The sequence below is a fragment of the Anolis sagrei genome, chromosome 4, assembly GCF_037176765.1.
Source record: "Anolis sagrei isolate rAnoSag1 chromosome 4, rAnoSag1.mat, whole genome shotgun sequence".
NCBI classification, from domain to species: domain Eukaryota; kingdom Metazoa; phylum Chordata; class Lepidosauria; order Squamata; family Dactyloidae; genus Anolis; species Anolis sagrei.
Window position 1 is genome coordinate 823471 of NC_090024.1, and position 26869 is coordinate 850339.

General features: G+C 45.5%; 2 protein-coding genes across 7 annotated transcripts in view; both read right to left on the reverse strand.

The window, feature by feature from the left end:
• The window catches only part of LOC137096882 (zinc finger protein 160-like), a 118141-nt gene extending 91464 nt beyond the window's left edge, over nt 1-26677 (reverse strand). Inside the window, exon 1 of the mRNA XM_067467161.1 lies at nt 26660-26677. The gene's annotated coding sequence lies outside the window, so the exon portion shown is untranslated. The remainder of the gene's footprint in view (nt 1-26659) is intronic.
• LOC137096880 (zinc finger protein 383-like) lies at nt 1664-26734 on the reverse strand. 6 transcript variants are annotated; one of them, XM_067467152.1, is made up of 3 exons: nt 16854-19636; nt 11400-11624; nt 1664-3013 (listed from the first exon to the last, which is right to left on the reverse strand). In XM_067467152.1, the coding sequence occupies exons 1-3, from the start codon at nt 18673-18675 to the stop codon at nt 2238-2240; spliced, it is 2823 nt and encodes a 940-aa protein (XP_067323253.1). In that variant the 5' UTR covers nt 18676-19636; the 3' UTR covers nt 1664-2237. The 6 variants fall into 6 exon arrangements, with proteins under 6 accessions (XP_067323253.1, XP_067323255.1, XP_067323251.1 ...); XM_067467154.1 differs by having other exon boundaries at nt 11232-11720; nt 16764-19636; XM_067467151.1 differs by lacking the exon at nt 1664-3013 and adding an exon at nt 13048-13051 and having other exon boundaries at nt 11079-11698; nt 16764-19636.
• Between the last annotated feature and the right edge of the window lie 135 nt (nt 26735-26869).

Here is a 26869-nt window from a genome sequence, read left to right on the forward strand (position 1 = left end):
CTATTCACCTCAGGAAACATTGCTCAGCAAAGTGCTACATTTCACTAACAGTTGCTATAAGTTGTATCATTTGAAAGAGTGAACTGTATTTCAAACTAAGCGTTACTTAAAGTTCCAGAAGTCATTCAACAACTCGTAACCACACGCTTTGTGCTCAATAAACTTGTTAACTTTTGTTTGAAGACTGCCTCACCTCCATCAATTCTGCATCCAGTGTGCCATTTCTCACAATATTATAACTTACCTCACGTGGTGGCAGAAACGCAGGGGAAAGTGACCAAATAGATATACATTCTTATCTCCAGTCACGCTACAATACATACCGTTTAATTACTACTAAGTTATTACTATCTTAATAAAAGAAGAGGTGCGACTGAACAGCCTCCCTTCTAACTTGATGGTAAATTTGGTTCCTTTCACATTGGTAACAACAATAATCATCCCTAGGCTCTCCTGCTTCTTCGCAAATGGTACGTTTACAATACATAATGCTACAACTGTGCTGTCGCACGCTGGGCCTGTGCACATGACTGTAGACAGGACATAAATTCTGTGTGCCCAACGGGACGCCGCGGCTGCCTCAGATTAAAGGCCCTTAGATTCCCCCAAACAGAGTCTTTAGAATGCTTAAAGTAAACCCAACAAAGTTCTTTATTGATGCAGACAAACAGGTACTGTCAAGCTTTCTTAACTGTCTGTTGGCTCTTGCAATCTTGTTCACTGGGAACAGGCACTATCTTCTTAACTGTAATCAACTAATGGGGAAATCCTAACTTCTAATCTGGGCAGTCTGTACTTGTATTGTCGAAGTCTGTACTTGCCTTTGTTGGCGTGGAGTCCCTGCACCCGGTACCAACTGCGCCTGGCTTCCGCGAGCGACCCTTGCCCCAACAGAGCTTTGTAGACCTCCAGGGAAAAAGAAGGAGTTCAGGTTGCTGTGATGGCCGGCTGAAATCCCTCAGCCAAGCTGTGGGGCCTTTTCTCCCCGGCCAAGCTGTAGGCTGAATATCTCCCCGGCCAAGCCGTAGAAGACGAAGCTTTCTACAGGAGCTACTTCGTTTTATGTCCTGTGCGAAAGGCTTCTCTGTGAGAACTAACATAAAATGGCTCCTGTTCCCACTAAAACTCAAAAAGGGGCGGGACCAGGGAACCTAACTATAATTGACAGGTGGCTTGCCCTATGATTGCAGCCAAAACAAGCCACCTATCTGCAGAGTCCCTGAAACTTAGGACTGCAACAAATATTAAATGCAAAGCAAACAAAATTGGAGCTCCTGGTACAGTTGTACCAGCACAAAAACCATACAGTTCATTGAGGGGCTGCCACAACTACAAAAATAAATCAGAAAAAGCACACGCCACTCAATCACTCCTATACGGACACACAAAGTACACGAACCAATGAACCAACAGACCTGGGTCTAATTCTGAGAACTTCCCACCGGGCTGATTGTGTCCCTGGTCATTCTCCTCCCCTCAGATACTCACGACAGAAGTGGAGTGCGGGGGCGTTCAAGTCTAAGTACTGTCATGACATGTCTATCTGCCCAATTTATTGATTGACCTGCAGTAATTACCACTGAAATGAATAAGTTGATAAAAGTAAGGAAATAAAATGTATTAGTAACAATGTTTGCGGTGAAATACACGGAGCACTACAAAGGAAACGACACAAGGATTATTTATACAGAAAGATTATACGAAACCTACCTGTATATATTATTATATGTATTCAAAATCTTATATGAAGTTGGTTTAACCTCTGTCTGGCTACTTAAACTGAATTACAGTGTCACGAAAGGATGCGTGTCTAAAACGTGACACCAACATGAAAAGTTTGGCAAGCTCTGCCTTAGAGTCTCTCTGGGATCAATGACCACAGTTCCCTCCAATGGGAAGTCTATGTCTATGTAGACGTCAACTCTCAGGGACGCTCTTTCCACGTGCCATCTCTCAGGGATACTTGGATTGTGCTTTTCCTGCATGGCGGGGGGTTCTCATTATTAGATTTATTTATATCCCGCTTTTTCTCTCCATTCGGACACTCAAAGCGGCTCACAAATTAACAGCATCACAATACAACTTAAAGTATACAAATATTAAAACTGTATTGAACATAATTAATATTTTTAAAAATTGGTCAAATCCATAAAAGGTCATGAAGCTTATAAAATCATCGCAGGACTGGATGTCCCATGTCATCTCTTCCAACTCTATTATTCTATCATTCTATAACTTTATGCTATGTCTATACATGGTTTCTCCCCCGTGTGAATCCTTAGATGGTAACGTAGACCTGAACTATAAGCAAAGGTCTTTCCACACTCCATGCATGTATAGGGTTTTTCTCCAGTGTGACTCCTTTGATGTGAACGTAGATCTGAACTATAAGCAAAGGTCTTTCCACACTCCATGCATGTATAGGGTTTTTCTCCAGTGTGACTCCTTTGATGTGAACGAAGACCTGAACTATCAGTGAAGCTCTGTCCACATTCCAAGCATGTATAGGGTTTCTCCCCAGTGTGAATCCTTTGATGTGTACGTAGATTTGAACTATGAGTGAAGGTCTGTCCACATTCATGGCATTTATAGGGTTTCTCCCCAGTGTGAATCCTTTGATGTGAATGTAAATGTGAACTCTGAGTGAAACTCTGTCCACACTCAAGGCAGAAATAGGGTTTCTCCCCAGTGTGAGTCCTTACATGTTTACGTAGATCTGAACGATTAGCAAAGCTCTGTCCACACTCCAGGCAGGAATAGGGTTTCTCCCCAGTGTGAGTCCTTTGATGTGAATGTAGACCCGAACTATGAGTGAAGGTCTGTCCACATTCCTGGCATTTATAGGGTTTCTCCCCAGTGTGAATCCTTTGATGTGAATGTAAATGTGAACTCTGAGCGAAGCTCTTTCCACACTCCAGGCAGGAATAGGGTTTCTCCCCAGTGTGAGTCTTTACATGTCGCTGCAGATTACCCCTCCGAGTGAAGCTCTTTCCACACTCCAGGCACTTAGACGCTTTCTTCTCCATGTCAAGAATGATACGCGTGTTGAATTCCAATACTGAGACTTGACTCTTCTTTATTCCTTTGTTATCTGTAAGTGAAGTCAAGAATTCAGCAAGATCATCGCCTCGAGAGGATGTCTTCTCCCTGTATTACTGGTTTCCTTACTGCATCCAAGAGGTCGCTCCAAAGAGTCCTCACTTCCCTGGTGAAGAAAGAAGAGAAAGATCAAGGATGGAAGCCAGAGACCTTCTCTACCTCCAAGATTTCCCCCTTCCCCTTCATGGGTCACGTTGAGAATGGGAATACCAAGAAAGGCCGACACTGGGGCCTCACGCACATATCCAGAGACCAGCCGTGGGAATCAATGGTTCTTTAAAAAGAAGGGAATGGATGCAGAAGAAGAGAGGGATGGAGGAAGACAAAAAGGAATGAGAGAAGGAAAAATGGGGAAATCCTAATTCTGGAGCATCATTCTGATTTTATTGGGATGAACAGAAATGTGGAAAAGGAATGGAAGGCAGGCAGGCCGGGAGAAAGGAGCGGTCCTTGGCAAGACTCAAGGGCACCGTTCGCTGGATCACGCGTGTCCCTGAATGACCAGGAATGGGCTCAATGCTCAGAAGGGACACCAAGATGGCTGTGCTGCCTCCCTTCCCATCACGAGTCCTACGTCTGCTTTCTGAGCATCCCAAATTACATGGGCTGTTGTAGGTTTTTCAGGTTGTATGGCCATGTTCTAGAAGCATTTTCTCCTGACGTTTCACCTGCCTCTGTGGCAGGCTTCCTCAGAGGTTGTGAGGTTTGATAGATCAAGGTTGCCAACTGAGACATTCCCACCTGGCTCCAACAGACAAGAGTTCTTTCTCTCACCTTGGATCTTCCACAGATATATAAACCCAATTTTCCAGTTTCCAACAAATCTCACAACCCTTGAGGATGCCTGCCAGAGATGCAGGCAAAACATCAGGAGAGACTGCTTCTAGAACATGGCCATACAACCCAAAAAACCTACAAGATCCCAGTGATTCCAGCCCTGAAAGCCTTCGACAATACCCCAAATTAGATGCCTGCTGCCACCACATTTTCTGTCTTTTCCTAAAGGAATCTGCAGCTGACCAAGACCCTAATCCAGTTAGGTGTGAATGTTGCAGCTGACCACCTTGTTTAGCATTTGACGGCCTGGCAGTGGTTTGGTGTGGCTTGTTGGTGCCTGGGGCAATCTTTTATTGCGAGGTGATTAGATGTTCCTGATTGTTTCCTCTCTGTTGTTGTGCTGTTGTAATCTTAGAGTTTTTTTTAATACTGGTAGTCAGATTTTGTGCATTTTCATGGTTTCCTCCTTTCTGTTGAGATTGTCCACATGCTTCTTGTGGATTTCAGTGGCTTCTCTGTGTCGCCTGACATGGTGGTTGTGAGAGTGGTCCAGCATTTCTGAGTTCTCAAATCATATGCTGTGTCCAAGTTGGTCCATCAGGTACGCTGCTATGGCTGATTTGCCCTAGGCTGTAACAAGCCACACCAAACAACTGTCAGACCATCAAAAGCTAATCAAGGTGGTCAGTTGAAACATTCACGCCTAGCTCCAACAGAGAAGAGTCCTTTGTCCCACCCAGGTCATTATTCCACAGATGTATAAACGCATTTTCCTAGTTCCAACAGACCTCACTACCTCTGAGGATGCTTGCCATAGAGAGCGGGGGAAGAGAGGCAACACAAGTGTAAGCACACGGGGGGGGGGGGGGGTTGGGGGGTGGGAGGTCGATGCCTGCCTCGAGGGGCAGCCCAGTGGCTCTGATGCCCTGGCGAGGGTGGGCCTCTCCTGGGGGCTGTGCCAACACTCCTCTACGGGACAGCCAAGAGGCTTCTCCCAGCAGCCCGCCCTGCCTGCCTGCCTGCCTCCGGGCAGTGGGAGAGAGAGAGCCCTGTGGTTGTGATGACAGAGCGGAAGCCATTGGATTTATCTATTTATATATTTCACGCACTTCTGCCCCGCCCTTCTCAACCCCCGAGGGGGGGGGGGGGGACTCAGGGCGGCTTACAAAAGGCACAATTCGATGCCAACAAAATAAGTATATCGCAATTCTAACAATTAAACAGTCGCTTTATACAACAAAATCAATAAAACCAGTCCGTACTCAGCGTTCACCATCTCAGAGTCCACAAATTCATCCCATATTGTCTAGTCATCATTGTCCTTGTCTCATTGCCAGATTGCCCGAAAGCCTGGTCCCACAACCATGTTTTTAATTTCCTTCTGAAGGAGAGGAGGGATGTCGATGACCTGATTTCCCCGGGGAGTGAATTCCACAGGTGGGGGGCCACTGCCAAGAAGGCCCTGCTCCTCGTCCTCTATGTTTTCTGCTTCCCTGGAGACTAGGACACAACGGAACAATGGCTTCAAACTACAAGAAAGGAGATTCCATCTGAACGTAAGGAAGAACTTCCTGACTGTGAGAGCCGTTCAGCAGTGGAACTCTCTGCCCCGGAGGGAGTGTGGTGGAGGCTCATTCTTTGGAAGCTTTGAAACAGGGGCTGGATGGCCATCTGTGGGGGGTGCTTTGAATGCAATTTCCCTGCTTCTTGGCAGAATGGAGCTGGACTGGAGGATGGCCCAGGAGGTCTCCTCCAATTGTAGGATTTAGGATTCTATATGTTGTGCTCCGCCCTGAGTCCCCTGCGTTGGGGTGAGAAGGGCAGAATATAAATTCTTTAAATAAATAATCTATGTATGTAATAAAAGTCAGTGTTTGTATGCAGAGGGAGGACGGACGTAGGGCGGAGGTGTTTGTGGCAGCTTTCTGATTGGCTGCCACTGTGGTACAATTTGCATATGATCTCTGATTGGCCAGCTTCCAAATTCCAAGATCTGAGGTGACAAAGAGAGGAGAGGAAAAGGCCTGAGGCTGTGTCAGAAAATTACCAATACAGACCAAACTGGGCACACAGAGCCCACAAGACCCACTCTACATCCCACTGCAGTTTGGAGGAGGACGGACCATGGACTTGCAGTACCATCACTCACTTCCTGAGACCACAGCCACATTCAGCCAATTACCAATAAAGACTAAGTTTGGCGCACAGAACCCCCATGACCCACTCTACATCCTACTGCAGTTTGGAGGAGGATGGACTATGGATGATGGGACTTGCAATACCATCACTCACTCTCCGAGACCGCTGAGACCATCATCCAATGAGTGATCAAGACCAAACTTGGCACATAGACCTCTCATGATCCACTTTACACCCTGGTGTGGTTTGGCTGGGGGTGGACCATGGATTATGGGACTTGCAGTACCTTTTCTCAATTCCTGAGACCACTGCAACCCTCATCCAATTATTGATAAAGACCAAACTTGGCACACTGAGTCTCCATGATGCACTCTACATCCTGGTGCAGATTGGAGGAGGATGCACCATGGACAATGGGACTTGCAATAGCTGCACTCTCTTCAGGAGACCATTACAACTGCCAACGATGGATCAGAATCACAATTCACACAGAGAGCCCGCATGACCTACTCTACATCCTGGTGCAGTTTGGAAGAATTTGGAGATGGATGATGGGACTTGCAGTCACTTCACTCATCTCTGAGACCCTTGCCAATGACTGATCAAGACCAAACTTGGCACACAGAGTCCCTATGACCCACTCTACATCCTGGTGCCCTTTCGAGGAGAACAGACCATGAATGATGGGATTTCAAGTACCTCCACTCACTTCCCAAGATTGCTGCAACCCTCATCTAATGGCCAATCAAGACCAAACTTGGCACACAGAGCCCCCATGACCCACTCTACATCCTGGTGCTGTTTGGAGGAGGACAGACCATGGATGATGGGACTTGCAGTACCTTCACTCACTTCCTGAAACCACAGCTACACTCATCCAAATACCAAGAAAGACCAAACTTGGCACGGAGAGCCCCCATGACCCACTCTACATCCTGGTGCTTTTTGAAGGAGGACAGATCATGGATGATGGGACTTGAAGTACCTTCACTCACTTCCTTAAACCACAGCTATACCCATCCAAATACCAAGAAAGACCAAACTTGGCACGGAGAGCCCCCATGGCCAACTCAATATTCTGGTGAGGTTTGGGGGAGAATAGAGTATGGATGATGGGACTTCAAGTACCTCCACTCACTTCCCAAGACTGCTGCAACCCTCATCTAATGGCCAATCAAGACTAAACTTGGCACATAGAGCCCCCATGACCCACTCTCCATCCTGGTGCAGTTTGGAGGGGGATGGACCACAGCTGACTCGCAGTCCCTTCACTCACTTCCTGAGACCACTGCGAGCCATATAAATACCTGATAAAGACCACCCTTGAGACACAATTCCTTTCTCAAATAAACCGGGCAGCGCCGGGTCCCCAAGCTAGTAAATAATAAACAAAGGGGAATTCCAGTGAGAGAGAGAGAGAGAGAGTCCTAGAGCGGGAGGAGACCTGGCGGGCCATCACCCTGCCCAACCCCCTTCTGCCCAGGAGCAGGAAAACCTCATTGAAAGCACCCCTGACAGATGGCCACCCAGCCTCAAAGCCTCCCTCCCCCACACTCCACCCGAGGCAGAGAGTTCCCCTGCTGAACAGCTCTCTCGCTCTTGCAGTCAGGAGGTTCTTCCTCGTGCTCAGGCGGGATCTCCTTCCCCTCCTGTCCTTGGAAGGAAGGAAGCCACGGTTCCTTTGCCTGCTGGTCTCTTTCCAGGGGAGGGGACACAGGCCTGACCGCCCCCTCCTCCCTCTGCCCTCCCCCCTGGACCCCTGGCCCTCCTCCCTCCTGGTGTCTCCTCTCCCTCCGCCTTCTCTTCTGCAGGCCCCACATGCCCCGCTCTGGGAACCATCAGGGCCAGCTAGCCTCTCCCAACGCAGGCAGGAAGCAGCCAGGCCTTGAAGCTGCGAGGAGGCGTTTCAGTGGCAGTTAATTTACTATTATTATTATTATTATTATTGTCTTTATTTGTACCCCGGTAGCATCTCCCGAAGGACTCGATGCGGCTTACAAAGGCCAAGGCCTCAGAACACAACATAACAATACAATACACTTAAAGCAAATTAAAAACAGTCAAAGCAATATGAACAGGTGGCCAATGGCGGCATTTCCCCCTCCCTCTGGCAGGCAAGAGCTCTTCCTCTCACCCTGGGCGTCATCCCCCAGAGAGACAGATCAATACACACACATTCCCCCAGTTTCCAAGACACCCCCCCCCCTCGCCCTCCCTCTGAGGCGGCTTTTCAGTCAGGGGTGTGGGCGAAAGGTCAGGAGGGCGTGCTTCTGGAAGAGGGGTCCCCACGGAGGCCGGCCTCCCTCCCTCCCTCCCCGCAAGGCAGCCTTCTTTCCCCGCGTGGTGAGGACGCGAGGGCGACCCAGGGCACCTCTGGAGCCCGAGGGGACACTCCACCCCCCCCCCCTCCCCACAGAGAAGAAGAAGACTCACCTCCTTCCTTCCTGCTTTCCCTCTCAAAATGGCGCCGGCTGCCAAGGGGGCGGGGCCCTGGTGACGTCACCCACCCCTTCCGAGAAGAAGCAGAGGCCTCGCTCCTGATTGGTCGCCCGCCTCCCTCTCCTTCCCTCCCATGTGCCAATGGGAGGAAGGGAGGCCGGGAGGGGGCGGGGCCTTGGCCTGCCTTGGCTCCCTCCCGCTCTCCCCCCTCCTTTGGAGAGCGTGGGCGTGTCCTCCTCCTCCTCCTCTCCCCATTGGCTGAGCCGCATTGGAGGCCGGAAGGAAGCCCCCCTCCCCCTCCCCCGCGCCTCTGAGGTTGCTATGGTGATGAGCCGCCATGTTCCCGGCGCAGAGGGGCTGCCTCTCTTCCTGCCTCTCTCTGCCTGGTGGGACCCCCCCTTGCCGCCCTCCTCCTCGAGAGCCTTGGGCCCTTTGCTCTGGCACGGCAGGCACCTGGCTTTTCACTCGAGCATCCGGTCTCTGTCCATCTTTAGAGTCTGTATGTATGTATACAGAGACACTCAGTGGAACACCTCAGCAAGCGAGAGTCCAAAAGTGGCAGCTTCAAGCCCAGAACTGATCCCAGGTGAGAGACTCCCCCTTCCTGGGCACACAGAAGGAGACTCCTGGGCGAGAGGGAAGGCGCTGCCCCACCAGATGCAGAGCCAGCCTCCAGAAATGGGGATTCCACCCAGTAGAATAATCCACAGCATGCGAGTGTGGAGGAGAAGAGCCCACCACTGAGCCCTTCTTCCCCGTGATGCCCCAGGGAGGACCTCCTCCTTGCCGCACTCCAAGGGGCCAGAGACTGCTCAGAGGACACTTCACCCACTTCCAAACTCACACATGTTGTATTCTCTCTGTTTTGTTGGCTTTGCTCTCTTAGAAATGTAACGTAATGGACTGGTTGCCCTGACACGATAAACAATAAATAAATCTTAGAATGCCTAGAGCATGCTCGGATGGAGGGCGATTAATTAGTAATTAAATATGATGATGATGATGTCAAGATCAGAGAGGCAGGATGTATTTTCAGGGTGACAAGCTGAAGGGAAAGCATCGTGAGGAGGAGTCACCATCACCATATGGAACCCTAGAATAATCCCGGAGTGGGAAGAGGCCTGCTGGGCCCCCCTCCAGCCCAACCCCATTCCGCCCAGAAGCAGGAACGTCACCTTCCAAGCCCCCCGCCCCCCCCCCCCCCACCAGCAGATTTCCAATTGTCACGGGCGCGAATGGCGGGGATGAGGGAGAGGCAGGGCCTTCTCGGTGGTGGCCCCCCCGGCTATGGAAATCCCTTCCTGGTGAGATCGGGTCAGCCCCTCCCTCCTGCCCTTCAGAAGGAGGGTCAACACTTGGCTGTGGGGCCAAGCTTTCGGGACAGGGCATGAAAGCGACCATGGGAAAGGTGACCAGGCCAATTGGATTTTATGTTGATGACCAGGATGGTTTTCAATGGTGTATTTTAATATGAAGATACATGTTTTTAATGTTTATGTATGTGTATGTGAATGTGTGTCCCGGCATTGAATGATTGACGTGTATATGCTGTGCTCCGCCCTGAGTCCGGGTGAGGAAAAGGCCACATGCACAATGGAGGACCTTCTTGCGGCAACCCCAGAGGCACTCCAAGTGGCCAGAGACTGGTCAAAGGACATTTAACCAAATACCAAATTTGCAAAATCTGTGTGTTTTTTTTCCCGTTCTTTTTAATCTGTGTGTTTGTTTTGCTCTGTTAGAATTGTAATACAATGGTTGCTGATGACACGATAAATAAATCCATGTGAGTCCTTAGATGGGAACGTAGACCTGAACTATAAGCAAAGGTCTTTCCACACTCCATTCATGTACAGGGTGTACAGAAGTGTTTATTATAATGTGTTTAAATCTGTATTTGTGTTTTACATTGGTTGCCTGTGGCTGGAGCGGCCCAGCTGTGAGAGATATGTTGCCATGGAAACAAGGCAGAAGAGGAGGTGGGAGGAGCTTAGAGAGAAAAAGGTTTGAAAGTGACAGTTAAGTTTCAGTCAGGAGGAAGAGACCCTGAGAGAGAGTAGCAGAGTCAGATAAGGACTCTGAGAGAGTAGCAGAGTCAGGGAAGAGACTCTGAGGAGTGAAGAAGTGTAGAGTTAGTTAGTGTTCGTGAATATTTCTTCAGCTAGGGAGCTGAAGGGTAAAACTTTGTTAGATTTCTTTAGTTAAAAAGAACTAACAGAGGCTTTGTACGATTGCCAGTCGGTGGAAGACTGGAGTTCTATTATTTGATCCAGTATAGATCAAACAGTGAGAATATTCACAGCAGGGAACACTGAATAATAGACACCTTCACCAGAGCAAGAGTTTAAAAGTTGTAACATCAAAGGCTGAATTGTATCTCTACCAAGTCATATTGTAACCATCAAGCATATGCCAAGCATAACCTCTCCATATTGTAACCATCAAGTATATGCCAAGCTGAACATCTTTATATTGCAACCACAAGCTTTGTTCAACAATAAACTTGTTCTCTTTGTTATTTTAAAAACTGCCTCATCTCCATTGATTTTACGTTCGGTGCATTCCACTCTACCAAAATTACCTCACAACGCAAATAGAGACTAACAGAGACTTTAATACCAGCGTCTCTATACATTATGGTGGCAGTTTAATTAGCATTTGACGGAGGTTCCTTACAGTTTTTGGTGGTCTCATTTCGGTGGCATTAATACCTCTTTTTTCTCCAGTGTGAGTCCTTTGATGTGAACGAAGACCTGAAGTATGAATGAAGCTCTGTCCACATTCCAGGCATTTATAGGGTTTCTCCCCAGTGTGTTTCCTTTCATGTTTACGTAGACTTGAACTATGAGCAAAGCTTTGTCCACATTCCTGGCATTTATAAGGTTTCTCCCCAGTGTGTGTCCTTTCATGTGAACGTAGACTTAAATTACAAGCAAAGTTCTGACCACATTCCTGGCATTTATAGGGTTTCTCCCCAGTGTGAATCCTTTGATGTGTACGTAGGCTTGAACTCTGAGTGAAGCTCTGACCACATTCCAGGCATTTATAGGGTTTCTCCCCAGTGTGAATCCTTTGATGTGTACGTAGATTTGAACTCTGAGTGAAGCTCTGTCCACATTCCAGGCATGTATAGGGTTTCTCCCCACTGTGTGTCCTTTCATGTCTACGTAGACCTGAAATCTGAGCAAAGCTCTGTCCACATTCCTGGCAATTATAGGGTTTCTGCCCAGTGTGAGTCATTTGATGCCTACGTAGATGTCCCCCGAGGACTGGAATTCTTTCCCTGCCTCCAACCCCTTTCGTTCTCCACATCCTGACAATCTAATATTGAACTGTTATATGGTACATCAGTAACCCAACCACTTTATAATCGATCATTTTCACCATTCTTATAATTCAACTCTTCCACTTCATAAAACCATCTCCAATTTCCCCCGCCATTCGACCATTATTGAAGATGTAAAGTGCAAAAGCAAACTTCAAACGACAGTTCAGTAGCAGCCTTGGAATTGATAACCAACAGATACTTATCCATTAATTAAGGTGCTAACAAGTCATCTATCACAGCAGTATAATGAGGAATTAAGTTACAATGGCCTTCATTTACAGTGCAATATTTTTGGCAAGAAATTGGCAACTGGCAGTACTAAATTAACATAGGGTAAGGACAAAGGGAAAGTGCAAAGTGCAAAACACAATAGCTTGGGAGGTACTAGCAGCTTGACCTTGGATTCCAAAAGGGAACCATACCATTCTTCTACTGATGACCTTCAGTCAATCTGCAGCTGTTGGTAATCTTCTCTATGCATGGATGGATCAGTAACACCCCAGCACACGATAAGCCCTATTAAGTCCACTGCCCAGGATGAACATAACAATAGTACTGCAAGTTAATCACTCCACATTCACAAAAAGAAGGAAAAACAAGTCAATCCAATGAGTTAGGTAGATCTAAACTCCTTAGTCACAAGAAAAAGCTGAGAAAGAGGAGGTGACGTGTGCCTTAGAAAAGGAATTGGAGAGAGCACAACAAAGTGACTCAGATTACCTCCTAAGATTTAGAAACCTGCAAGAGGAGGCGCACGAAGATCTAAGAAGGAAAATAATTAACATAGTAGCTACACAACTAAATAAACAAGAAGAGCTCTTTGAAAAAGAAATTGACCGAACATACCGGATCCAATCTAGTTACGCAAAACAAAACAATTTAACCCGAGACATTTTAGTGCGCTTTACACGAAAATGTACAAGAGACGAATCTAATAAACAACGAATTATACTAGATGGCAAGAAGATTATTGTTTTAAAAGAAATACTACAATCAGTTCTGAATCGAAGGAAAAAAAATACTCTTTCCTGACACAAGAATTAAATAAACTCAAAGTAAGATTCATATGGGAGAAAACAGAAGGTCTCATGACAACCTATAAAGATCAAAAATATTGGATTAAAAATGAAAACCAAATAATTCTATAAAATGTCAAAGAAAGAAAATCATAATGGAAGATGTGAAACACCACCCAACAAAGGCAAAGGGAGTAAAAGACCAAGATTTCACTCCCCGGAGGACAAGGAATACAAATCGGATCAGGCAACAGCCCTAACGGAAGAAACCGACGGAGAATTAGAGGAAGAGGAGGCAGAAGAAGAAAATAAACCTGATGAAGAGTGATCAATATTTGAATATCTACTCCTTAAATGTAAACGGTATTAACTCCCCAAATAAAAGGAAAAGAATTTTTCAGCAAATAAATAAAGGTAATTTCCAAATAGTAGCCTTAAAATAAGCTCATATTTTTCACAAACACGTAGCACACTTAGTAAAGAAATTTTTTTGGAAGGAATATTACTCATTGTTTGATATAAAAAAAAGGGGGGGTAGTAACATACGTCAAGAACGAGATACCAGCTGAACTGATGTTTAAGGACCAGGAGGGAAGGGTAGTAGCAATAATGATAACTATGGGAAGAGAGAAATCTTTAATATGCAACATCTATGCCCCGAACGGGCCAAAAACGAAATTCATAGAATATTTGAAAGAAAATATTCAAAAAATAGAATATGATTGTACAGAAGTGTTTATTATAATGTGTTTAAAACTGTATTTGTGTTTTACATTGGTTGCCTATGGCTGGAGCGGCCCAGTTGTGAGAGATATGTTGCCATGGAAACAAGGCAGAAGAGGAGGTGGGAGGAGCTTAGAGAGAAAAAGGTTTGAAAGTGACAGTTAAGTTTCAGTCAGGAGGAAGAGACCCTGAGAGAGAGTAGCGGAGTCAGATAAGGACTCTGAGAGAGTAGCAGAGTCAGGGAAGAGACTCTGAGGAGTGAAGAAGTGTAGAGTTAGTTAGTGTTCGTGAATATTTCTTCAGCTAGGGAGCTGAAGGGTAAAACTTTGTTAGATTTCTTTAGGTAAAAAGAACTAACAGAGGCTTTGTACGATTGCCAGTCGGTGGAAGACTGGAGTTCTATTATTTGATCCAGTATAGATCAAACAGTGAAAATATTCACAGCAGGGAACACTGAATAATAGACACCTTCACCAGAGCAAGAGTTTAAAAGTTGTAACATCAAAGGCTGAATTGTATCTCTACCAAGTCATATTGTAACCATCAAGTATATGCCAAGCATAACCTCTCCATATTGTAACCATCAAGTATATGCCAAGCTGAACATCTTTATATTGCAACCACAAGCTTTGTTCAACAATAAACTTGTTTTCTTTGTTATTTTAAAAACTGCCTCATCTCCATTGATTTTACGTTCGGTGCATTCCACTCTACCAAAATTACCTCACAACGCAAACAGAGACTAACAGAGACTTTAATACCAGCGTCTCTATACATTATGGTGGCAGTTTAATTAGCATTGTCGGAGGTTCCTTACAGTATTTTGGTGACATTCGGTGGCATTAATACTTCTTTGCAATGATAATCTAATAATTTTGGGTGATTTTAATGGAATTTTAGATTAAAATCTCAACAAAAGTAAAATAACAAGTACAAAAAATAAAAATCACCACTCCTTCTGAAATCCTTTATAACTCCTAAAGAAGAATTTGATCTTCATGATGCCTGGAGACAATGCTACCCAAAAGAAAAAGACTATACTTATTACTCCTCCCGTCACAAAACATAGAATCATAGAATCATAGAATCAAAGAGTTGGAAGAGACCTCATGGGCCATCCAGTCCAACCCCATTCTGCCAAGAAGCAGGAATACTGCATTCAAAGCACCCCTGACAGATGGCCATCCAGCCTCTGCTTAAAAGCTTCCAAAGAAGGAGCCTCCACCACACTCCCTCCAGGGCAGAGAGTTCCACTGCTAAACGGCTCTCACAGTCAGGAAGTTCTTCCTAATGTTCAGATGGAATCTCCTCTCTTGTAGTTTGAACCCATTGTTCCGCGTCCTAGTCTCCAAGGAAGCAGAAAACAAGCTTGCTCCCTCCTCCCTGTGGCTTCCTCTCACATATTTATACATGGCTATCATATCTCCTCTCAGCCTTCTCTTCTTCAGGCTAAACATGCCCAGTTCCCTAAGCCGCTCCTCACAGGGCTTGTTCTCCAGACCCTTGATCATTTTAGTCGCCCTCCTCTGGACACATTCCAGCTTGTCAATATCTCTCTTGAATTGTGGTGCCCAGAATTGGACACAATATTCCAGGTGTGGTCTAACCAAAGCAGAATAGAGGGGTAGCATTACTTCCTTAGATCTAGACACTATGCTCCTCTTGATGCAGGCCAAAATCCCATTGGCTTTTTTTGCCGCCACATCACATTCCTGGCTCATGTTTAACTTGTTGTCCACGAGGACTCCAAGATCTTTTTCACACGTACTGCTCTCGAGCCAGGCGTCACCCATTCTGTATCTCTGCATTTCATTTTTTCTGCCAAAGTGGAGTATCTTGCATTTGTCACTGTTGAACTTCATTTTGTTAGTTTTGGCCCATCTCTCTAATCTGTCAAGATCGTTTTGAATTCTGCTCCTGTCCTCTGGACTATTGGCTCTCCCTCCCAATTTGGTGTCGTCTGCAAACTTGATGATCATGCCTTCTAGCCCTTCATCTAAGTTGTTAATAAAGATCCTGAACAGGACCGGGCCCAGGACGGAACCCTGCGGCACTCCACTTGTCACTTCTTTCCAAGATGAAGAGGAAGCGTTAGTGAGCACTCTCTGTGTTCGTCCACTTAACCAATTCCAGATCCACCTCACCGTAGTTTTGCCTAGCCCACATTGGACTAGTTTCCTTGTCCAGGATAGACATGATCTGGCTTTCCACATCGCTAATTACAAAGCAGCAGATCAGTTGCACAACTTCAGCGCTTTCCAGTAGCTTCTTCCTGCACAGTATTTTCAGTCAACTGCTCACACAGACTGCAGTCACTCTGGAACTCTTTACAGATACTTGAGCACATGCCCGGCCATGGTCAGTTTTACCATTGTCTTTCCCCCCAATCTAGATGACACTACAAACTTACCACAGCACAGTTATATCTTGTCTTAGCAGACAGGTTCTTTTAACAATTTTAATAATTTTTATTCATGATTTTCCATTCACAATAAAAACAGCTTTGAAGAGTGGGGGGGACGGCGTTAGAGCAGACAGGTTCTTTTTAATCCATTACACAGAGCCTTCGGCAAACAGCATCACAGCACAAGGAGAGGAAGTATACACTGTACATGACTTCTTTATATACAATTCTGTACATTTACACATAGCAATCTCTGCTTGGCTACCATCTCATTGATGTAACTCAAACCCAGGATTGCATCATTCACACTCACCTGTACCAGGCCAAAACACATTCCCCAAATGATGTCCTATATACAGTTAATGCATGACTCAGCATTTCTAATAGAAGCCTATTAGCAGTGCATGACTCCGCTATATTACATTACAATACATTACAATACATGGTAAAACCTGACAGAAACCTATCTGTATATATCATTATATTTACTGAAAATACTATATGGAGTTGGTTTCACCTCTGCCTTGCTACTTAAACTGAATTACAGTGTCACAAAAGGATGCTTGTCTAAAACATGACACAAACATGAAACGTTTGGAAAACTCTGTCTTAGAGTCTCTCTGGGTTCAATGACCACAGATCCCTCCAATTCCCTCCACAATTCCCTGTTTATTTAGATGAGAACTCTGAGTGAAAATCTGTCCACATTCCAGGCATGTATAGGGTTTCTCCCCCATGTGAGTCCTTAGATGGGAACATAGACCTGAACTATAAGCAAAGGTCTTTCCACACTCCATTCATGTATTGGGGTTTTCTCCAGTGTGAATCATTTGATGTGAACGTAGAAGTGAACTACGAGTGAAGCTCTGTCCACATTCCAGGCATTTATAAGGTTTCTCCCCAGTGTGTGTCCTTTCATGTGAATGTAGACTTGAATTATGAGCAAAGCTTTGTCCACATTCCTGGCATTTATAGGGTTTCTGCCCAGTGTGAATCCTTTGATGTGCACGTAGACTTGAACTCTGTGTGAAGCTCTGTCCACACTCAAGGCATGTATAGGGTTTCTCTCCAGTATGAATCCTTTGATGTGTACGTAGATTTGAACTCTGAGTGAAGCTCTTTCCACACTCAAGGCATGTATAGGGTTTCTCTCCAGTATGAATCCTTTGATGTGTACGTAGATTTGAACTCTGAGTGAAGCTCTTTCCACACTCAAGGCATGTATAGGGTTTGTCTCCAGTATGAATCCTTTGATGTGCACGTAGACTTGAACTCTGTGTGAAGCTCTGTCCACACTCAAGGCATGTATAGGGTTTCTCCCCCATGTGAGTCCTTAGATGGGAACGTAGACATGAACTATAAGCAAAGGTCTTTCCACACTCCATGCATGTATAGGGTTTGTCTCCAGTGTGTTTTTTTTTATGTGAACGAAGACCTGAATTATGAGTGAAGCTCTGTCCACATTCCAGGCATTTATAAGGTTTCTCTCCAGTGTGTGTCCTTTCATGTGAACGTAGACCTGAAATCTGAGCAAAGCATTGTCCACATTCCTGGCATTTATAGGGTTTCTCCCCAGTGTGAATCCTTTGATGTGTACGTAGACTTGAACTCTGAGTGAAGCTCTGACCACATTCCAGACATTTATGGGGTTTCTGTCCGGTGTGAATCCTTTGATGCTTGCGTAGACTTGAACTGTGAATGAAGCTCTGTCCACATTCCTGGCAATTATAGGGTTTCTCCCCAGTGTGAATCCTTTGATGTGTACGTAGAGTTGAAATCTGAGTGAAGCTCTGACCACATTCCAGGCATTTATAAGGTTTCTCCCCAATGTGAATCCTTTGATGTGTACGTAGACTTGAATTATGAGTGAAGCTCTGTCCACATTTCAGGCATGTATAGGGTTTCTCCCCAGTGTGTGTCCTTTGATGTGTACGTAGATTAGAACTCTGAGTGAAGCTCTGACCACATTCCAGGCAATTATAGGGTTTCTCCCCTCTGTGTGTCTTTTCATGTGATTTTAGACCAGTAATGTGAGGGAAGCTCTTTCCACATTCCTGGCAATTATAGGATTTCTCCCCTGTGTGAGTCCTTTGATGTTTATGTAGACTCGAATTATGAGCGAAAGTCTGTCCACATTCCAGGCATGAATAGGGTTTCTCCCCAGTGTGAGTCCTTACATGTGAACGTAGACCTGAACTATGAGCAAAGCTGTGTCCACACTCCAGGCAGGAATAGGGTTTCTCTCCAGTGTGAATCCTTTGATGGCTGTGTAGATGTGCACTCTGAGCGAAGCTCTGTCCACACTCCAGGCATTTATAGGGTTTCTCCCCAGTGTGTGCCCTTTCATGTGAACGTAGATCAGAACTATGAGCAAAGCTCTGTCCACACTCCAGGCATTTATAGGGTTTCTCTCCAGTGTGAGTCTTTTGATGTGAACGTAGATTTGTACTGTAAGCGTAACGCTGTCCACACTCCAGGCATTCATAGGGTTTCTCCCCAGTGTGAGTCCTTTTATGTGAATGCAGACCTGAATTATGAGCGAAGCTCTGTCCACACTCCAGGCACGTATAGGGTTTCTCCCCAGTGTGAGTCCTGCCATGTGAACGCAGACCTGAACTCTGAGCAAAGCTCTGCCCACACTCCAGGCAGGAATAGGGTTTCTCCCCAGTGTGAGTCTTTACATGTTGCTGCAGACTATGCCTCCGAGTGAAGCTCTTTCCACACTCCAGGCACTTAGACGCATTCTCCTCCATGTCAAGAATGAAACGGGTGTTGAATTCCAATACAGAGACTTGACTCTTCTTTATTCCTTTGTTTTCTGTAAGTGAAGTCAAGAATTCAGCAAGATCATCCACTCGAGAGGATTTCTTCTCCCTCTATTATTGGTTTCCTTACTGCAGTCCACGACATGCGAGTGTGGAGAAGAGCAAACCACAGACCACCTGCTGCAATGCACCCTGAGCCCTGCCACATGCACAAGGGAGGACCTTCTTGTGGCAACACCGGAGGCACTCCAGGGGGCCAGATACTGGTCAAAGGGCATTTAATCAACTACCAAGTTTGCAAAATCTGTGGGTTTCTTTATCTGTTTGTTTGTTTTGTTCTGTTAGAAATGTAATACAACTGACTGGTTGCCCTGACATGACAAATAAATAAATAGCATTATAAAAATTATATGTATATACAATATGTATATTATCTTATTACCATAGCACAGGAGACAAGGAGGAAATGCCTTCCTGGTCCCCTCTCCCTTCACTCTGTAGTCTTAATTCTTTTTTATTTATTTACGACGTTTCTATGCCGCCCTTCTCAGCCCGAAGGGGACTCAGAGCGGCTTACGAAATATATATGCATACAATATATTATATATTAACAGCATAGTACAGTCTCTGTTCTGTTGCCGCTGGACCTGAAAGGAAGTGCCTTTAAGAGCCGTCGCAAACTCTGTTCCTGCGAGAGAAAACCTTGCTAGCAAGTCCCTGACGTCATGAGCCTGCGCCTCTCTCCCCGCCCCTTTCTCCGCCCCTTTCTCTTTGCGAGCGTGGTTTTTCCTTTGCTAGGGCAGCATTGCCCGCATTTTCTCTCAGTTGAATTCTGCCAACTGAGAGAAAATGCGGGCAATGCTGCCCTAGCAAAGGAAAAACCACGCTCGCATGGAGAAAGGGGCAGAGAAAGGGGCGGGGGGAGAGGCGGAGTCTCGTGACGTCAGGGACTTGCTAGCAAGGTTTTCTCCAGCAGGAACAGAGTTTGCGACGGGCCTAAGAGAGGATGCATGGCTTGGATCCCGCGGGAAGCCAGGGGCCCCGAAAAGAAGCCTTTAGAGAAATTTCCCTTACTAAACAGTCTTCATGAGGCTTGAGCTTACATATAACAATCTTTTATTGATGAACAAACAGGAATTGTTTTCTAAACAGTCTCTTAGCTCTTGCAATCTTGTTCACAGGGAACAGGCACTATCTTCAAGAGCCTTGTTCAAAGGAAAATTCCCCTTTCTAGCTCCTCCCAGGCTGCTGTGAACCTAAACCTGACTGATTTGAATCCACTACTGGCTGGACTGCGTCTCAGAACCGAGTAGACGTACCAACAGGCCTGTAATCACTTAGCCGCTTTGATGGTTAGAACTGTTATTCCCTCCGGAATTCCTCAGGACTGTAAGGCTGTTTCCCCGGAACCTTTGGGAATCTTTAGAGGCTCTCAAGACTGTTCTCCCCCGGAAAGTCATAAGGGACGAAGCCTTTGTGCAGGAGGATGTCTGTATACATCCTCTGCATTGACTTCCTTTGCTGAGACTAACTGAAAAATGGCCCCTTCCCTCCAAAAAACCCAGAGAGGGGCGGGACCAGGGATCCTAACTATAATAGAAAGGTGGCTTGCCCTATGATTGCAAACTATAACAGGAAGCCGCCCTGCTGCAAAATCCCAAGCCTGGGGTTGCAAACCAACATTTATTTCAAAGCAAATGAAATTGGAGCTCCTGAAACAGCTGTTCCAGAACAGTCTCCATATTATATATTTTGTATTTTGTCCTGTACAATTTTGGTATGTAAATCGCCTGGAGCATCTCGGATGGAGGGCAATTAATAAGTAATTAGATATGATGATGATGATGATATATTACTATATTGTATGATACCATTATGCTGTAAGATTATTAGCAATATTACATGTAATATAAAATATATAATCATAACATTGTCTTATTATTATTATTAGTATTATATTGCATCACATTATAATATTGTAAATTGTATATGTCTATACAATATATTATATTACATTATATTAAATTATTAGCATAGCACGATATCGGTATTCTTGTTGTTGTTGTTCATTCGTTCAGTCGTCTCCGACTCTTCGTGACCTCATGGACCAGCCCACGCCAGAGCTCCCTGTCGGCCGTCACCACCCCCAGCTCCCTCAAGGTCAGTCCAGTCACTTCAAGGATGCCATCCATCCATCTTGCCCTTGGTCGGCCCCTCTTCCTTTTGCCTTCCACTTTCCCCAGCATAGTTGTCTTCTCTAGGCTCTCCTGTCTCCTCATGATATGGCCAAAGTACTTCAACTTTGTCTCTAGTATCTTTCCCTCCAGTGAACAGTCGGGCTTTATTTCCTGGAGGAAAATCTATATGACTATATATTCTATTTGACTATATTCTATATGACTATATTCTATATGACTATATTGTACTCTACCATTATATGGTAATATTATTAGTATTATTACATGTCAAATAAAATATACAATCTTATTATCATTATAATCACCAATTTCCTGGAGGAAATTCTATATGACTATATATTCTATTTGACTATATTCTATATGACTATATTCTATATGACTATATTCTATATGACTATATTGTACTCTACCATTATATGGTAATATTATTAGTATTATTACATGTCAAATAAAATATACAATCTTATTATCATTATAATCACCAATTTCCTGGAGGAAATTCTATATGACTATATATTCTATTTGACTATATTCTATATGACTATATTCTATATGACTATATTCTATATGACTATATTGTACTCTACCATTATATGGTAATATTATTAGTATTATTACATGTCAAATAAAATATACAATCTTATTATCATTATAATCACCAATTTCCTGGAGGAAATTCTAATGACTATATATTCTATTTGACTATATTCTATATGACTATATTCTATATGACTATATTGTACTCTACCATTATATGGTAATATTATTAGTATTATTACATGTCAAATAAAATATACAATCTTATTATCATTATAATCACCAATTTCCTGGAGGAAATTCTATATGACTATATATTCTATTTGACTATATTCTATATGACTATATTCTATATGACTATATTGTACTCTACCATTATATGGTAATATTATTAGTATTATTACATGTCAAATAAAATATACAATCTTATTATCATTATAATCACCAATTTCCTGGAGGAAATTCTATATGACTATATATTCTATTTGACTATATTCTATATGACTATATTCTATATGACTATATTGTACTCTACCATTATATGGTAATATTATTAGTATTATTACATGTCAAATAAAATATACAATCTTATTATCATTATAATCACCAATTGGTAATGGGTGATTGCCCAGACACGACAAATGAATAAATAAATAAAATTATAATATTGCATTACATATAGTGTGTGTATATGTATATATCTACTGGCCAAGGGAGACTCCACCTCAGGCATCAGAAGAGCGGCAAGACCAAGAACAAGCCACGAGAGTCAAGACCAAGATCCACCCAAAGGGAAAGTGTTCCTGCCATACATCAAGGGAACCACTGACCACAGAGGGAAGAAGCTGAGGAGGAAACACAACAGACAAACAATCTACAAACCCACCAAGAAAATCCCACAAATGCTCCGTTCAGCAAAGGACAAGAGGGATCCTCTCACTTCTGCAGGAGTCTACCATTGTGTACCATGCAGCTGTGGACAAGAAGTCTCCAGAGGGACCACCAAATGCAGCAGCATTGCCCAAACACGAATCCAGGAACATGAAAGGCACTGCAGACTACTTCAATCAGAGGAGTCAGCCATAGCAGAGCACCTGGGGAACCAGCCTGGACACAGCATTTTATTTGAAAACACAGAAGTGCTGGACCACACCAACAACCACCATGTCAGGCTACACAGAGAAGCCACTGAGATACACAAGAAGCATGTGGACAGTTTCATCAGAAAGGAGGAGACCATGAAAATGAACAAAATCTGCTTACCAGCACTAAAAAACTCTAAAATTACAACAGCAAAACAGCAGAGAGGAAACAGGCAGGGACATCTAATTATTAGGGCTGGGCGGTTTCGTTTCGTTAATTCGTAATTCGTTAATAATTCGTTAATTTTTTTAATTACAAAACGATAACGAATAATTCTGGAGCAATTTTTTTAAAAAACGAATTTTTAAACACGTTTCGTAAATGCTTCGTATTTCGTTATTGTATTCGTTTCGTTATTGTTGTGAGGTCGTTTCGTTATTATTTCCGCATGTCTGGGGCAAGTTTTTTGTTTAATTAGTGAAAAAAAATTATAATATCACACCAACAGTCAACAACAGAGGGAGAGGGAAGCCTCAGAAGTTTTTGGAGGGTTTTTTAGCGTATTTTGCGGTTGCGTCTGCCATTAACGAATCGATTCGTTATTGTTTCGGAAATCGATTCGTTAATGTTTTGTAATTTTTTCCACATTTACGAAATTTTGTAAATATCGAACTTTTTTAAAAGGAAAATTTTGTAATTATTTTAAATAACGAAACGCAAAACCCCCCAAAAAACGAATCGATTTCAGAAACAAATTTTTCCGTTGTTACCCAGGCCTACTAATTATCTTTCAACATGAGTTTGCTCCAGGCACAGTCAGCCCATTGTATGCTAATCAAGGTGGTCAGTTGAAACCTTCACACCTAGCTCCAGCAGAGAAGAGCTCTTTGCCCTTTGCCCCACCCCAGTCATTATTCCACAGATCCATAAACCCTTTGTCCTAGTTCCAACAGACCTCCCTAGCTGTGAGGAGGCTTGCCATAGATGCAGGTGAAACGTCAGGAGAGAATGCCTCTAGACCATGGCCATAGAGCCCGGGGAAACCCAGAAGAACCTAGTGATTCCAGCCATGCAAGCCTTCGACAAGACATAATAGACATCCTCCCCGTGTGTTTAGGGTCGAGCCAGTCATAGAATCCTAGAATCCTAGAGTTGGAAGAGACCTCCTGGGCCATCCTCCAGTCCAACCCCATTCTGCCAAGAAGCAGGAATATTGCATTCAAATCACCCCTGGCAGATGGCCAGCCAGCCTCTCATAGAATCCTAGAATCCAAGAGTTGGAAGAGACCTCCTGGGCCATCCTCCAGTCCAACCCCATTCTGCCAAGAAGCAGGAATATTGCATTCAAATCACCCCTGGCAGATGGCCAGCCAGCCTCTCATAGAATCCTAGAATCCAAGAGTTGGAAGAGACCTCCTGGGCCATCATCCAGTCCAACCCCATTCTGCCAAGAAGCAGGAATATTGCATTCAAATCACCCCTGGCAGATGGCCAGCCAGCCTCTCATAGAATCCTAGAATCCAAGAGTTGGAAGAGACCTCCTGGGCCATCATCCAGTCCAACCCCATTCTGCCAAGAAGCAGGAATATTGCATTCAAAGCACCCCTGACAGATGGCCAGCCAGCCTCTCATAGAATCCTAGAATCCAAGAGTTGGAAGAGACCTCCTGGGCCATCATCCAGTCCAACCCCATTCTGCCAAGAAGCAGGAATATTGCATTCAAAGCACCCCTGACAGATGGCCAGCCAGCCTCTCATAGAATCCTAGAATCCAAGAGTTGGAAGAGACCTCCTGGGCCATCATCCAGTCCAACCCCATTCTGCCAAGAAGCAGGAATATTGCATTCAAAGCACCCCTGACAGATGGCCAGCCAGCCTCTCATAGAATCCTAGAATCCAAGAGTTGGAAGAGACCTCCTGGGCCATCATCCAGTCCAACCCCATTCTGCCAAGAAGCAGGAATATTGCATTCAAAGCACCCCTGACAGATGGCCAGCCAGCCTCTCATAGAATCCTAGAATCCAAGAGTTGGAAGAGACCTCCTGGGCCATCATCCAGTCCAACCCCATTCTGCCAAGAAGCAGGAATATTGCATTCAAAGCACCCCTGACAGATGGCCAGCCAGCCTCTCATAGAATCCTAGAATCCAAGAGTTGGAAGAGACCTCCTGGGCCATCATCCAGTCCAACCCCATTCTGCCAAGAAGCAGGAATATTGCATTCAAAGCACCCCTGACAGATGGCCAGCCAGCCTCTCATAGAATCCTAGAATCCAAGAGTTGGAAGAGACCTCCTGGGCCATCATCCAGTCCAACCCCATTCTGCCAAGAAGCAGGAATATTGCATTCAAAGCACCCCTGACAGATGGCCAGCCAGCCTCTCATAGAATCCTAGAATCCAAGAGTTGGAAGAGACCTCCTGGGCCATCATCCAGTCCAACCCCATTCTGCCAAGAAGCAGGAATATTGCATTCAAAGCACCCCTGACAGATGGCCAGCCAGCCTCTCATAGAATCCTAGAATCCAAGAGTTGGAAGAGACCTCCTGGGCCATCATCCAGTCCAACCCCATTCTGCCAAGAAGCAGGAATATTGCATTCAAAGCACCCCTGACAGATGGCCAGCCAGCCTCTCATAGAATCCTAGAATCCAAGAGTTGGAAGAGACCTCCTGGGCCATCATCCAGTCCAACCCCATTCTGCCAAGAAGCAGGAATATTGCATTCAAAGCACCCCTGACAGATGGCCAGCCAGCCTCTCATAGAATCCTAGAATCCAAGAGTTGGAAGAGACCTCCTGGGCCATCATCCAGTCCAACCCCATTCTGCCAAGAAGCAGGAATATTGCATTCAAAGCACCCCTGGCAGATGGCCAGCCAGCCTCTCATAGAATCCTAGAATCCAAGAGTTGGAAGAGACCTCCTGGGCCATCATCCAGTCCAACCCCATTCTGCCAAGAAGCAGGAATATTGCATTCAAAGCACCCCTGACAGATGGCCAGCCAGCCTCTCATAGAATCCTAGAATCCAAGAGTTGGAAGAGACCTCCTGGGCCATCATCCAGTCCAACCCCATTCTGCCAAGAAGCAGGAATATTGCATTCAAAGCACCCCTGGCAGATGGCCAGCCAGCCTCTCATAGAATCCTAGAATCCAAGAGTTGGAAGAGACCTCCTGGGCCATCATCCAGTCCAACCCCATTCTGCCAAGAAGCAGGAATATTGCATTCAAAGCACCCCTGACAGATGGCCAGCCAGCCTCTCATAGAATCCTAGAATCCAAGAGTTGGAAGAGACCTCCTGGGCCATCATCCAGTCCAACCCCATTCTGCCAAGAAGCAGGAATATTGCATTCAAAGCACCCCTGGCAGATGGCCAGCCAGCCTCTCATAGAATCCTAGAATCCAAGAGTTGGAAGAGACCTCCTGGGCCATCCTCCAGTCCAACCCCATTCTGCCAAGAAGCAGGAATATTGCATTCAAATCACCCCTGACAGATGGCCATCCAGCCTCATAGAATCATAGAGTTGGAAGAGACCTCCTGGGCCATCCTCCAGTCCAACCCCATTCTGCCAAGAAGCAGGAATATTGCATTCAAAGCACCCCTGACAGATGGCCAGCCAGCCTCTGCTTCAAAGCTTCCAAAGAAGGAGCCTCCACCACACTCCCTCTGGGGCAGAGAGTTCCACTGCTGAACATAGAATCATAGAATCAAAAGAGTTGGAAGAGACCTCATGGGCCGCCATCCAGTCCAAACCCATTCGGCCAAGAAGCAGGAATATTGCATTCAAAGCACCCCTGACAGATGGCCATCCAGCCTCTGTTTCCAAGCCTCCAAAGAAGGAGCCTCCACCACACTCCCTCTGGGGCAGAGAGTTCCACTGCTGAACGGCTCTCACAGTCAGGAAGTTCTTCCTCATGTTCAGATGGAATCTATTTATAGTCATGAAATAGTGACCCTGCGAACCCTCGAGTGGCGTGGCAGGGGGACACCCGCCCTTGGAGGGGAGGGGGGGGGAGGGAGGGAGGGAGAGAGGGCCTTCCTCCTTCCCTTCCGGGGTGAGCAGGGCGTCCTCCTCCTCCTCCTCCTCTTTGGCCGCGAAGGCCAAGGCGGCCGCCACTGCCCTGGAAGGGCCACTTCACCACTTCCCAGCCCGCTCTCACCTCAGCCTCTCTCTCCCGGCTCCTCCTCCTCTTAAAATGGCGGCCGCGGCGGAGGGGGCGGGGCCCCAGTGACGTCACCCTCTCGGGGCGGGGCCTGTGCGGAGGCTGGGTGGCGCTGCCGAGCTCATTTGCATGTTTAAAGGGGCAGCGGGCGCAGGAAGGAGGGAGGGAGGGAGGGGACGCCCCAAGCAAGGCCTTCTTCTTCTTCTT

Coding starts and splice junctions, on each gene's coding strand:
- LOC137096880 (XM_067467154.1), bottom strand. CDS start 18,675: ATGGAGGAGAATGCGTCTAAGTGCCTGGAGTGTGGAAAGAGCTTCACT. Junction 11,721..16,763: donor CACTCGTAGTTCACTTCTAC/GTTCACATCAAA, acceptor AAAGAATTCCAG/TCCTCGGGGGACATCTACGT. Junction 3,014..11,231: donor ACCCTATAAATGCCTGGAAT/GTGGACAGAGCT, acceptor TGGAGAAGAAAG/CGTCTAAGTGCCTGGAGTGT.